This window comes from Lonchura striata, chromosome 7 (assembly GCF_046129695.1).
Source record: "Lonchura striata isolate bLonStr1 chromosome 7, bLonStr1.mat, whole genome shotgun sequence".
NCBI lineage: Eukaryota > Metazoa > Chordata > Aves > Passeriformes > Estrildidae > Lonchura > Lonchura striata.
This window is the reverse complement of record NC_134609.1, coordinates 1536651-1549399: the sequence shown is the minus strand read 5'-3', so window position 1 is coordinate 1549399 and position 12749 is coordinate 1536651. Positions and strand designations below refer to the sequence as shown.

The 12749-nt window shown below is 41.2% G+C and overlaps 1 protein-coding gene across 1 annotated transcript in view; it reads left to right on the top strand.

The window, feature by feature from the left end:
• Positions 1-12749, top strand: part of PCDH15 (protocadherin related 15) — a 633545-nt gene that overhangs the window by 548122 nt on the left and 72674 nt on the right. The window contains exons 25-26 of the mRNA XM_077784512.1: positions 7688-7828; positions 9951-10063. Coding sequence (XP_077640638.1) covers positions 7688-7828; positions 9951-10063 — 254 coding nt within the window. The remainder of the gene's footprint in view (positions 1-7687; positions 7829-9950; positions 10064-12749) is intronic.

Sequence of the window (12749 nt, the reverse complement as noted above, 5' to 3'; positions counted from 1 at the left end):
CACAGAGGAGTAACTCCTGCCTTTATTTCATGTCAGCCTGGCTTCGCTGCTCAGCACAGGCTGCGTTTCCAAGGCTGCCTCCTGGAGCTGGAAAATCAATGCTCCAGCTCCTGTCTGTCAGGGAGGCTTTAGGGAAGCTCTTATCCAGCTTCAGAGAGTGAGAGGAGCAGGCAGGGAGCTGTGCCTGTCTTTGGGGTAGTTCAAGAGGAAAGAAGCCACAGTTTGGTGAGGTTGTCACTGTTTGATGTCACAGTCACGGTGCACTTCCCAGCTGAGCCATCCCAGATCAGTGTGGGACTGCAGAGCTCCCCAGCTGCACATTCCATGGGCAACATCTGAGCCCAGGGCACTTGGTTTGGGGATAAAGTTTATTTTTGTTCCTGTTTTTTTTTTCTGCTGCTTCCCAGTGAAGCCCTTAAGTGACACAACTGGGCACACACCTCTGACTCATTGCCTGTTCTGAAGTTTGATGTCATTTTTTGTCCTCAGAGCCTGATGAACATCAGTGGCCAGATGATCCTCTGAGAGCAGGAAAAGCCAGAGCTGTTCTGCCAGCCAGGTTTAATTTTTAATTGCCAGAGTTTGGCATAAGAAGGAGAATAATCCTCAGGGGGAATGTGCCCTGCACATTGAAAGCTAATGAAGTGCTTGGATAAAAAGCATGGACAGCTTAGCTAAATGTGGTGTGATTGGGGTTTGGGCAGCTTTTATTTAACATTAAATAAATTATGTTGTTGCCTTGCAATGAGATATTTTGGGCTCTCTTTGCCCATTCTGACAAAACTCCATTTTATAATTGCTGTGTCTAAGTTTTGAAGAATAAGAGATCACTGAGGGAAAACAAAAAAGTTCTGATTAAGTACATTTATAATCCTCAGTCCTGTGCAATCAGCATTTCCAGTGCAAAGTTATTTCATTTTTCATTTAACAGCCCCAGACCCTACTGATCATTTTCTGGCATTTTTGTCACTATCACATGAACACCTGTTGATGTTTATGAAGATTTAAAAATGAAGTTACCCTGAAGCCTCTAATAAATGCAAGGGCCATAAAAGTCAGCCAGCTATGGAGGAAAGCTTTTATAGGAGGTTTTGAAAGGGGTTTGTTATTTTAAAATAATGGCTGGAAGTTTTGTCCCTCATCTTTTTTATTTTAAAAGTAAAACCACCAGGCATAAATGACTGTGTTTCTTTTTCTGCCTGGGCCAGCCTGTGCTACTAGAAAATCTCTATTTATTTGAAGCTGGCTTTGACATTAAATGGTGTCACAAGTATTTGATATGAATTCACTGGAAATTTGGTTTAAAAGCACACAACCTTTTCTCTGCTCAGCAAGGGGACCTTGCTCTAAACTTGCCTAAGGGGATGGAATATTCTTAGTTATCATCAATATTTTACATGTGTGGTTTGGGGGTTCTAAACCTGTTGGAATCTTATTTGCAAGGTACTACTACATTTATTTTATCAGTTCAGGGAAAGAAATAAGTGTCTATTAAAAAATAATTGTAGCTTTAAAATATGCCTGTTTACAAGAGCCCAACTAATTTGAAGTCTCCAAGCTTAACTTTTCCTGTTGTTATTTGGCAAGTAATGTATGTAATTCCCATATCCAGAATAAAAGCCCGGCCAGATTTTTCCATCATCTGCAATAAAAGCTTTTCAGACCTAATCAGCTCCTCAGAGACAACCATTGTTTTCAGCAAATTCCAAATTGTCAAATTAATATGGATGCTGTGAGGATCCAGCTGGAAAGACCCAGCACCTGTGTGGGATTTCTCTGCAGATAAGGCAAATTTGAATTTTTCCAGGAGCAGAAGAGCAGCTCTGGGGGAAGGAGGAGCTGGGAATGGTGGCAGTGGAGGTGGGTTCTCCATTTTAACAAACAAGTATTAATTTTGGTGAAGCACAAGAAGGTAAAAGACACCTGGGACATAATTTTCTGTGTGTATTTCCTAAATGATTTAGGAATTCACAGTATACAGGGGTAGGAGTGAGCTTTTACTATTAAATTAATCCAACAGAACCTCATTTATTGGAGATGGAGATGAAAGCATCTCTTGTTTTTATTTTTAAAAAATCATCCCTTCACACAAAATCAAACCTTCACACACTGAGTTATTTACAGCTCCAAGTATCTTCCATGTTGGAATGTGTATCCATATGAACAAATCTGAGGGTGAAAATGTGGGATTTTTTAAATTTGACTGGTGCCTAAAACCTTAGGCTATCATTGGAATGTGCTGTTGATAAGAGGATGGGTTTTGCTGCAAAAACCTCACAGATTTCTGATTATGATGAAGAGTTGCTCAGTTAAAACAGAAATAATTTGTGCCAGAGTCAAGCACTTCCTTGGAGATACTTTGTAATGTTTTTATTTCAACCTGTGGATTTCAAAGTGGTCAAAACCTCTTGGCCTGAGGGCAGGAGAGACCTCTGATAGTTATTCTTCAGGTCCTTGGTGAAATGTCAATTAAAACATAAAACCCAGAGCTTTTCTCTAAAGGCCACAGCAAGATTTGCAGGGCTGTTTTGAGTAAATGTCACTTTAAATTCTTACCAGTTGTTGCTTTCTTTTCTAGTTTTAATTCTCTTTTTATTTGCAGTGACTGAGAATGTAAATTATGTTTTAATAGCTGCTTTTACAGGTGTTATAAACTTGAAACACCCTTCTGGTCATTGAAATCTGGGAAGTTTTGCCTGAAAACTATGTTTTCATGAAAATCTGGTAAACTAACATTTTATCCTTTGGTTATTTGGAACACCAACATTAGATTTTTCTACATTTTTAAAATAGTAACATTTTATATAAATACATAAATAATTTTTCAAATTACTTGGTGCATCCTCAAGTTGCTCACCCTGCCTTTCCCAGAGGAGCTTCTACCTAATTCCAGGTATAAGCAGGAAATAATAATTAAAAATCTACAAAGCCAGAAGGAATGACAAGGATAAGGTAGAGGCATGGCTGCCAAGGAAAAACTTGGAAACAACTTCAATTCTTTCTAAATAACTGGTAAAGCTTATAAAAATAAAAATCCTTGCTTTTAAGTGCATTGCAACTGGAGTTGTTGAGGCAGCCGAGCATTTTTCCATGTGAACAATCCCTTTAATTGCAAGTTCTCTCTCACACATCACCTTGAGCTTCCTTTCTAGAGGTGGTGTCCAGCTGCAGCTTACAGAACTTTCCATTTTTGGGGTTTTTTAGTCCCTTGGAGTGGGTGAGTTTAGGCTGTTGGGTACTGTTGTTAGTGTTCAGAACACACATAATCATGGGATATGATTATCTGCAGGTGCTTTTATTAAGAGCTCTGGGAATCAGGGTACAGACCCAAATCTGACTCCGACATGGCTTTCAAGCTGAATGTATTTTCTATTCTATCGTTATATAACTTACATATTAATTATTAAACTTATATTGTTCTATTGTATACATTGAGTTTATTCAAGCACGAGTTTCTTGTGATCTTTCTTAGGCCCCTGACCACAGTTTCTCATTATTATTCTTATGATTAAACAGTAATTATATTTAATTACTGAACAATCATGACATCTTACAATTATATCATTTTTCATGTACTAGCTACATATGTGCAGTTCTAGCAAGGTACAAGGCCTTCATGTACCTGGGGTGTTTATTTTTCCAGGGCCTACTAAGCTTAATTTTCCTTCTAACCTTAAATCCCCATGATTTTAAAACCCTTTTATTATCACTGTGAGCAGGACAAGTGGTGAGCCCCGTGCAGGGAAGCTCTGCCTCCAAAACACCCCTGGAATTCCAGGTGAGCAGGAGCACCCAAACAGCCTTGGCTGGATTTGTGCTCCCAGAGCAATCCCCAGCTGCCTTTGCCTGGCTGCCCACAATGGGAACAGAAATGGAATAAAACAGGCAGAGGGAGCTGGGGGAGGTGTCCCTGCCTGTGGGAGGGGTTGGAAGGAGATGTTCTTCAAGGTCACTGTCCCAGGCTGCTCCAAGCCCCAAATCCATCCTTGGCACTTCCAGGGATCCAGGGACAGCCCCAGCTGCTCTGGGCACCCTGTGCCAGGGCCTGCCCACCCTGCCAGGGAACAATTCCTAATTCCCAATATCCCATCCATCCCTGCCCTCTGGCACTGGGAAGCCATTCCCCCTTGTCACTCCATCCTTTGTCCCAGGTCTCTCTCCATCTTTCTTGCCAGCCCCTTCAGGCCCTGCAAGGCCACAGTTTGGTCACCCCAGAGCTTCTCCTCTCCAGGTGCACAATCCCAGCTGTGTAGCCTTTCCTCCCAGCAGAGCTGCTCCATCCCTCTGCTCATCCTGGTGCCTCCCCTGGGCTCTCTCCAACAGTCCATGATCTTCATATGTTGGAGGCACCAGAATTCCAGGTGGGGTCTCACCTGAGCAGCTAAAGTGGGAGAAGCACCTCTATGAAAAAATTTCCTTTCAAGTCCTGCTTTGCTGTAGTTATCACAAATGTGTTCAGATTTGGGTTCTCTTAGATATTTCCCAGCCTTTTCAGGGAAAGATTCCAAAGTACCTGGCTCAGTCACCTGCACTTCTGGATGTTGCTGGCACAGTCTCCAGTCTCCCAGCCAGCACTTACTGCCAGCCATCTCTTTTTTTTGGCATTTAGATCATCCTATGTAGCTGAAGAAATCAGCCTGGATTAGTGTTGGATAAATCCCTTGGAGACAAGGAGAGTTTTATTCCTGGCGAACATTTTATGCCTCACTGAAGTGTCCTGGTAATGAGAGATGAAAAAATGGTTCTGAGTGGTCTCAAAGCTCTTAATCCTCCAAAAATGTGGGCAGGAGAGCAGCAGGAGCTGTTTGATAAATGCTCAATTTATTTGTCAGAGGTGATTCCCAGGACTGACATAAAAAGAAGTGTTTGTTTTTCCTGTCTGTCCCTTTTTTTATATGGGTTATCAGTGTAAAAGCTGGGATATTTCTGCCATGGGCAATTCCCTTCCATATCCTGCCTTTTTTTGGTTGGAAATGTTAATAGAAACAGATGCAGAACACTAATTTTAATGAGCAGTCAGCTTCCAGAGCTCCAGAACATCCCATTTAATGCTTTATCCATTCTCCTAACACCTCCTGAGGCTTTCCTGCAGTGGAGCCCTTTTGTCAAATTGGGAGTAATTGTCCTTATTGTCTTCCATGCACTCACTAAAAGTAACAGGCTATGAGATATTCAATTAAAGACTTCACTTCATTTTAATTGGAGGTAAAACTCTTTTCAGACTGGCCAGACCTTAATCTTTTAAAAGCTCTTCCTGTGAAATTTCAGTGGTTGCTGAAGATCATGATATGGGACACATGCTGCAAATTCCAGGAGTTCTTCAAGTAATTTTGTCTCAAGGCTTTAAAAGTTGATGGGGTTTTTTGTGTTCAGTTTGTGAGAGTTAAAAATTCAGAATTTCCAGCTTTAGCAATTTAGAGTTTCAGGCCCTCTTTTGTTGAGTTACCTACTAAAGAGTAAAATCCTTCAAATTTTAGGGTTTATTTAAATGAAATTAAGGTGAATTTACATGAGTGCACCATTCACAACCTTGAACTGGTGTATTACCCACCAAAATCATCCACCTGCTCTGGGCTGTCCCATCTTCTATGGTTTCTTTAAGTTACCAAAACCTGTAAATTTGGGGGGTTTAGCACCACTTTCTAATTTTTTTCATGGAACTAGCTTTACAAAACTTTCCTTATTGAACTCCTTATTCTGCAGATTACTCAGATTTGAGTTGAAATCTACATGTGGAGATAATATATGGAGATTTACCTGGGAAATAACTCTGTGTTCATGCTGCCATTCCATACTGGTCCTTAGGGGAGAAATCCAGGCATCTTTACCTGTCAACTTCAAATGAAAGCAAAATTCATTTTTCCCTATTCTTTCCTGGGCCAAAAAATTCTGGGGTTTTTTGTCTGTTACCAGTTTGAATTCCAGGGAGGTTTGGCTTGGGAGGGACCTTAAAACCCATCCAGTGCCACCCCTGCCATGGGCAAGGACACCTTCCACTGTTCCAGGATGCTCCAAACCCTGTCCAACCTGGCCTTGGGCACTGCCAGGGATGTTTGTAGCTGTCACCTGAGTCAGAAATAAATAGGATTTTCCCCAAGCAAAGGGAATCACGGAATCATGCAGCCATGGAAGAAATAATTGGAGCTGGATAAGCCTTTTTTTAAGTTTTATGTTAGTCCTGAATCTCAGGGAAACTTTGGTTGGAGAGAATGAATGTGGTTCCTGCCAAGCACAATCCTTGCTCTGTGGTTTATTTGGGAATATTATCAGCTAGATTCAAGTTTTGCTGCAAACATAATAATGCATCTAAATTAATTTAGAACAGAGGCGAAAGATGATTAATATTTCAGATAATTAAAACTTGCTTCTAAATAGATTTCCCTGGGAAATCTCTCAGGAGATTTTTCTAATTACATCAGTGCCAAAATACCATAAATAAAAAATAAATCCTGGTTTTGTTATTTTTCTGAAGTGACAGGAGCAAAGCGTACTTGATAATCACATCAGGAACAACAATAACCTGATGAGAATTTTGTTTATTTAATCACAAATTACCTGGTGTGAGGAGCTTTAATGATGATGAGGATTCTTAGTCTTCCAAGCAAGTTTAAGGCCATTACTCCGAGCCCAAATAGGCTGGATTTCAGCAGGTAATTTGCTCTTAATTATAGCATTGAAGAAAAATGACTGAAGCAGGGAATGCCGGGGGAAAGTTGATAATGAACTCTGCTATGCCATGATCCCAGAAATTTCTCACTTTTTCCAGGATTTGCCCTCTGTAGCACATGTAAAGTACTTTTAACTATGAACACAATCATTTATTAATTTGCTAACCACTCGAACATGCCTGGCAGACCCATTTGGGATAATTAAAGTTGCTGATGGCCTCAGAAACCCTGTCCAGGCTGGAATTCCTTGGAGAGCTCCAAGAGGCAATGCTCAAATGACTTCTGTTGGATCAGCAAAATATTGATAGCATTTAGTGAGCTCAAATCACTTTTGTAGCCATTTCCATTGCTGTTTACAAAAGGAAATGTTCTGTTTCCATGTAGTTTGTGGCTGGCATGGGACATGGAATATATTCCCAATTCTAACAAAGCACATTATTGAATACAGGTGCAAAATCAGCCATCCACCATTAATGATGTTTTGGCTGTTTAAATACAACATAAAGGTCAAAGCCTGATCTGAGCTTGAGACTCAGAGGTGCTCAGAAAATTAAATCATGCTGTTGCCAGGACATAAGTGTTTCTCTGAATCTATTCCCAAATATATTTAGCAAATAATTTAGCTGGAATTTTGTAAAATGTCCCAAATCTCTGTGTATCCAGACTTTGGCATGGATAACCATTATTCAGACATTATTCAGACATAAATTTGAAAGGTATTTTAACCAGCTTTTAGCCATGCCCATCTTGTGTTTAAAAATTTCAGTTTATATAAAACACTTCTTGGTTTAAGTAGGTGGGGATTTCAGCCCTTTTCTTTCCAAACCTCTGGTGATTTTTCCTCCTGGACTTCTCAGGTTTCATGGAAGGTATTTGGTGGGGATTGAAGGGGTTGCTTAGATTTGAGGAAAACAAACAGCAAGTTTTGCTTGTGATGGCCTTGCCAATGTTGCATTTTAATCCTTCAGGAGGTGTGTAAATCCCCAAAAATAGCCAATTTTGCTCTTTTTGCATCCCAGGGCACCCCAGCGAGTCAGGTTCACTACAAGGTGGATGTTGTGCAGTTTCCCTACAGTGCCAGCATTTTTGACGTGGAGGAAAACTCCGGACGTGTCGTCACCCGAGTGAACCTCAATGAAGAACCCAGCACAGTGTTCAAGGTACAAATTCAGCTGCAGTGCCACTAAATGTTCCCTGGATTTGCTGGGATTCCTTTCACCATCATGGTTCTCCTGTGTTTTTTCTATTGCATAGAATGATTCCAGAATCATTAAGGTTGGAAAAGACCTCCACGATCAAATCCAGCCTTCCATCTGGTTTCCATGCAAAATTTCACTTCTGTTTGTTCCTTTGTTTCCATCTTTTTCTCCTGGTTTGTGTTTTGTGCCTTGTGATTTCAGGAATGTCTTGAAGGGATGTGGTTGCATCTGTTAGGAGGGTAGGAAAAACAGGGAGGCAGCTTGGGGAGCCCTCATTTTTTCCAAGTTCACTTTCAACAGGGTTTTTGGGGAGAATTTGGGGAGAACTTTGTAAAAAGAGCTAGATGTCTTGTAAATAAAGTTACTGCACAGCTGGGTCGTTCCTGTTCACAAGTGTTTTAATGTAATAACATCTATTTTAAGGAAACCTAAATTCCCATTTTGTTGTCACTGGTCCTAAAAGGTCTGGAGTGAATTAGTGTGGATTAAGGTATGATTTTAACCTAAATCAGCAGAATATCTTCCCTTTAAGATCCATGAAGGGAGGGGATAGTAAAAAATGAAAATAGAAGTGGAAAAAAAAGTAAGGGGAAAAAAAATTATATCCATATTATCTCAGGCTGGTTGTAATTTCCCTACTTCCTTACACTTATTAAGGTGTTTTCTTCTTCTTTCAGTTATTTATTTCTAAAATGAGCGTTAAAGAGAGGTTTATTTGCACACCTTCCATTATGTGGAATAAAGCTGTTTTCCACTCCTGAGTGTCCCATCAAGGGCTAATTGAGCTGGAGCAGTCTCTGGTTTAGGACAGTGCTAATTTAAGTCCTTTTAAGTTTCTAATTAATATAATAATACCCAAAGAGGAAGAGGACTTTTTCTTAGTCAACATCAACAGAGGGGAACTTTTCTGTTGCTGCACTTGCTGTTTTTACTTCTTAGTACTTATTTTACTTCTAGTATTTATTTCCAAAACTGGGACATTCAGCAGAGAACTACTTTTCGGAAAATGTGGATTCTTAGGGAAAAAAACACAGAGAAGACTCCTGAAATCAGTGATAGGAACACTTGGAGTTGGTATTTGCATCAAGATCACTGGGCTTGCGTCTGCTGCTGAATCCTCTGGGAATTTTTCCAGTCATTATTTAACATCTGGATGATTTCTGCAATTATGTGTTGCACTGGTGACTTTCATGATATACTGGCTAGAAAGCTATTGTGGAATAGCTTGGACTGGCAGAAATGAGTTGAAAATGTTCTGCTAGAATGAGGTGCAGATCTGCCTCATGTAGCAACCTCCAGAAATAAGGAAAAATGTAGGGAGAAATCTGGAAAAATGCCCATTGCTCCTTCTTCAGTGGACTGGATTTCATGTGAAATCTAAAAACAAATTATTCTGCTTGTGCCAGCACAAAATCACAGATAAAATCAACAAACAGACATTAGAAAACATTTTTAAAAATTAAAATATTCATAACAGGCCTCATTTAAGAGAAGGCAATTTGTCTTGTCCATGTTTGAGCTTAGAACACGTCTTTTCTGCAGAGGACTTTTTGGAAGGGGGTGGGAAGTAATGTTAATTTTTTTTATTCTAACATGAGCCCTTGGTTCTAGATATTAATGTCAGCAACAGATAATTCTCACCCAAGGCTTTTCCTGTTTGTTTTGTTGGGAGTTACAGAATCTCAGGATCATTGAGGTTGGAAAAGCCCTCCAGGATCATTGAGTCCAACCTTTGAGCAATCCCCACCAGAGCGCTGAGTGTCACATCCAGCGGTTTCTTAGACACCTCCAGGGATGGGATGGGGACTCCACACTCCCTGAGCAGCCCGTTCCAATGTTTAACATCCCTTTCTAGGAATAAAATTCCTCCAGTTTACTGCGTTTCTGTAAATATTCCAGCAGAGGTTCAACCTGAGGATGGCTGTCACCTTTTCCCTCTGTGTTTTTTTCTTACACCACGTGTGACTTGCAGCAAAAGAAAATCACGTCTGATCTTTTAGACCCTGCAAGTACCAGAATTGCTGGAAGTTGGGATGCAAAGTGTTCTTTTGTGTAGTCAGAGCCTGGTTTTCTGTGTTTGTAGCTGGTGGTCATTGCCTATGATGATGGGGACCCAGTGAAGTTCAACACCACCACGGTGGAAATTGCGGTGCTGCAGCCCTCAGTCATCCCACGCTTCACACAGGATGAATACAGGTAAAGAGTTCATACTTTCACCCTAAAACTGGTATTTTTAAAGTCAAAATGAAGTCCTGCTTTAAGGCTAGTCTGAAACAGAGCTACAAAAATACTTTATTGTGGTGGAATTTTATCTTCTGAGCAGGTTGTCACTAGTTGAAAAGATCTCAGCTGATGGTGATGGTGAGGGAAGGTTTGCTTGAAATTTTCCCCTCACAAGTTGTTGAAAATATCCGTAATTTGGATAAACAAATTTCATGTGCTGGAACTGGGACTGGGATCACCAGGGCTCTAGGTTGTTTCCTGGAGTGTGTTTTGACCCTCTACACCATTTTGTGAGGCATTTTTTGATCTTCTACACCACTTTTGTGAGGCGCGGGAGAACTCAGACTCAACCTCTTCAACGTTAGAAGTGTAGGTTATTATCACCACAGAGACATAATTTCATAAATTTACCCTCTGACAATTCATTATCACCGACCTCAGTGTCTTAAAATTAATCAAAAGCAAACCAACAAGTGGGACATGGGCTGATTAGTTTGTTAAATTTTGTAACTGAATTTGACATCTGTACGATAGCAGGAAGTGATAAGATCAGGGCAAGCAGCTTCAAGATACCAAGAAGTTGCAATGTGTTCTCTCTATGCCACTGTAGTGACATAATCAGCAGCAGAATGTGGTGGGGTTTGTACAGATATTTCCAAATCCAAGGACTGCAGGGAATCAGAAAGCAGAAATTAAACATAAATTGTCTTCAGTAAGCCCTAAAGGATGGGCTTGCTCAGCTCTTTAAAGGAGATTAGACAAAAAAATTCATTATCTGCGCTGTATTTGTCCTCATGATCAGAGTATTAGCATATTTCCCACTTAAAGAAATGAAAAATAGCAAAAACATGCCTCTCTTCTCCTAATTTTGTATTTAACTTGGAACAAATGTGAAATCTGAAGGACCAGTGCAAAATGACAAACTTTGCATTTGATAATAATCCTTTGCTGGAGGATTTTTCTCAAGAGAGAAATTGTTCCTGCTGCTCCTTGCTGTTCCTTAGGTCTCTCCAGAGGTGTGCAGTGTTTGCTGCATTACTTTGAGTAATGTAGCAAACAAAAACATGTCCATTTGTGATTGGAATTTCAGATCAGGGCAGGCAGGTGTCTGTTGGAGCAAACTTGCTGTAGAGCAAATCCAGAGAGGGCTCAGAAATTACTGAGGTGACTGGAGCACCTTCCCTCTGTAGCCAGGCTGGGGATGCTCAGCCTGGAGAAGGGAAGGGGGTGTGGAGACCTCACAGCTCCTTCCAGGGCCTGAAGGGACACAGGGAATCTGGAAAGGGACTCTCCATCAATAACTGGAGTGACAGCACACAGGGAATGGGTTCAGACTGACAGAGGACAGGGATATGTGGGATATTGGGCAGGCCCTGGCACAGGGTGCCCAGAGCAGCTGTGGCTACCCCTGGATCTCTGGCAGTGCCCAACGCCAGGCTGGACAGGGCTTGGAGCAGCCTGGGACAGTGGAAGGTGTCCCTGCCCATGGCACTGGTTGTGCTTTGAGGTCCCTTCCAACCCAAACCACTCTGGGATTGTGGGATTCCTGAGCATGCCTTGAGCTCCAGTTTTATCCTAGGAGCTGGGAATGTTTTTTCACTACAGTAAAGAACTCTTGCAGTACAAAGTGACTTGTAGCCCACAATACCTTTTGATGGCAGCACCTGAATAAGCCAGGTTATCTCTGTGTCCCTGTGAACTCTTCAGGATTATCTGGACAGCCTGGTTTCCCTTTTCAAAGCACAGCTCCATTCCTGGGAAATTCTTAGCACAGTGCTAAGAAGATCTTAAAATCTTTTTGGGACAGTAAAGGCATTTATTTATTTTCCTCAATGTCAAAAGTAAAATTAAAACAACGCCAGAATTTTCTGATTCAGCTCTGAGACTCTCAAATATCTGGAAGCAGGACTAGTGTTGATTCCTGAAGTTTTCAGGGATTGTCACACTGCAGGCTGTGCTTTGTGTTTGGTTTGTTGACAGTGATGCAAGCTGGAACTGGCAGGTGTCACAGGACCTCATTTCCTAGTGACGTGGGATATCTTTAGGGTGAAAGGCAGCCCAGAGCAATGGTGCCCCTTGCAAAACAAAACACTGCTTGATGTGGGTGCTCAGATTTCAGATGAATTGAGAATTAGTGGCTTTAGAGTGGATTAGTATTGATCTTTGCTTGTCTAATTATCATAATCTGGATGATTCCAGCGCTGTTCTGGAGCTGGTTTACAAACTTCCTCCCTGTGTATTTAGGGAAAGGTCATAGTTGAACAGTTTTACCAAATAAAGCTGCAGCCTCTGCTACAAAATCAAAAATAAATCCAAAATAGAGAGAGAGAGAGCAGATGGCATGAGCAGAAAGGGAGATGAAAGTGCCACTGTGCCTTGAGCTGACCTGCAGAGCCTGGCAGCTCTGCCAAAGGAACACCAGCATTGCTTGGAGCCCTCTTCACACCCAGGGAGAATTTGATTGATCATTATCATGTTCAGAGTGACTTCCAGAGGAGACACCAGTCAAATGGATGAAGGCAGAGTGGTATTTATTTGCTGGCTCTCCCTCTGCATTATTGCATCATTTAGGGCAAATTAATTGGTCTCTTTTCCCCCCCACCTTCTTTGTTTGGATTGTAAATTATTCTGGAGACTTCTAAACACTGCTGTGCTCTCC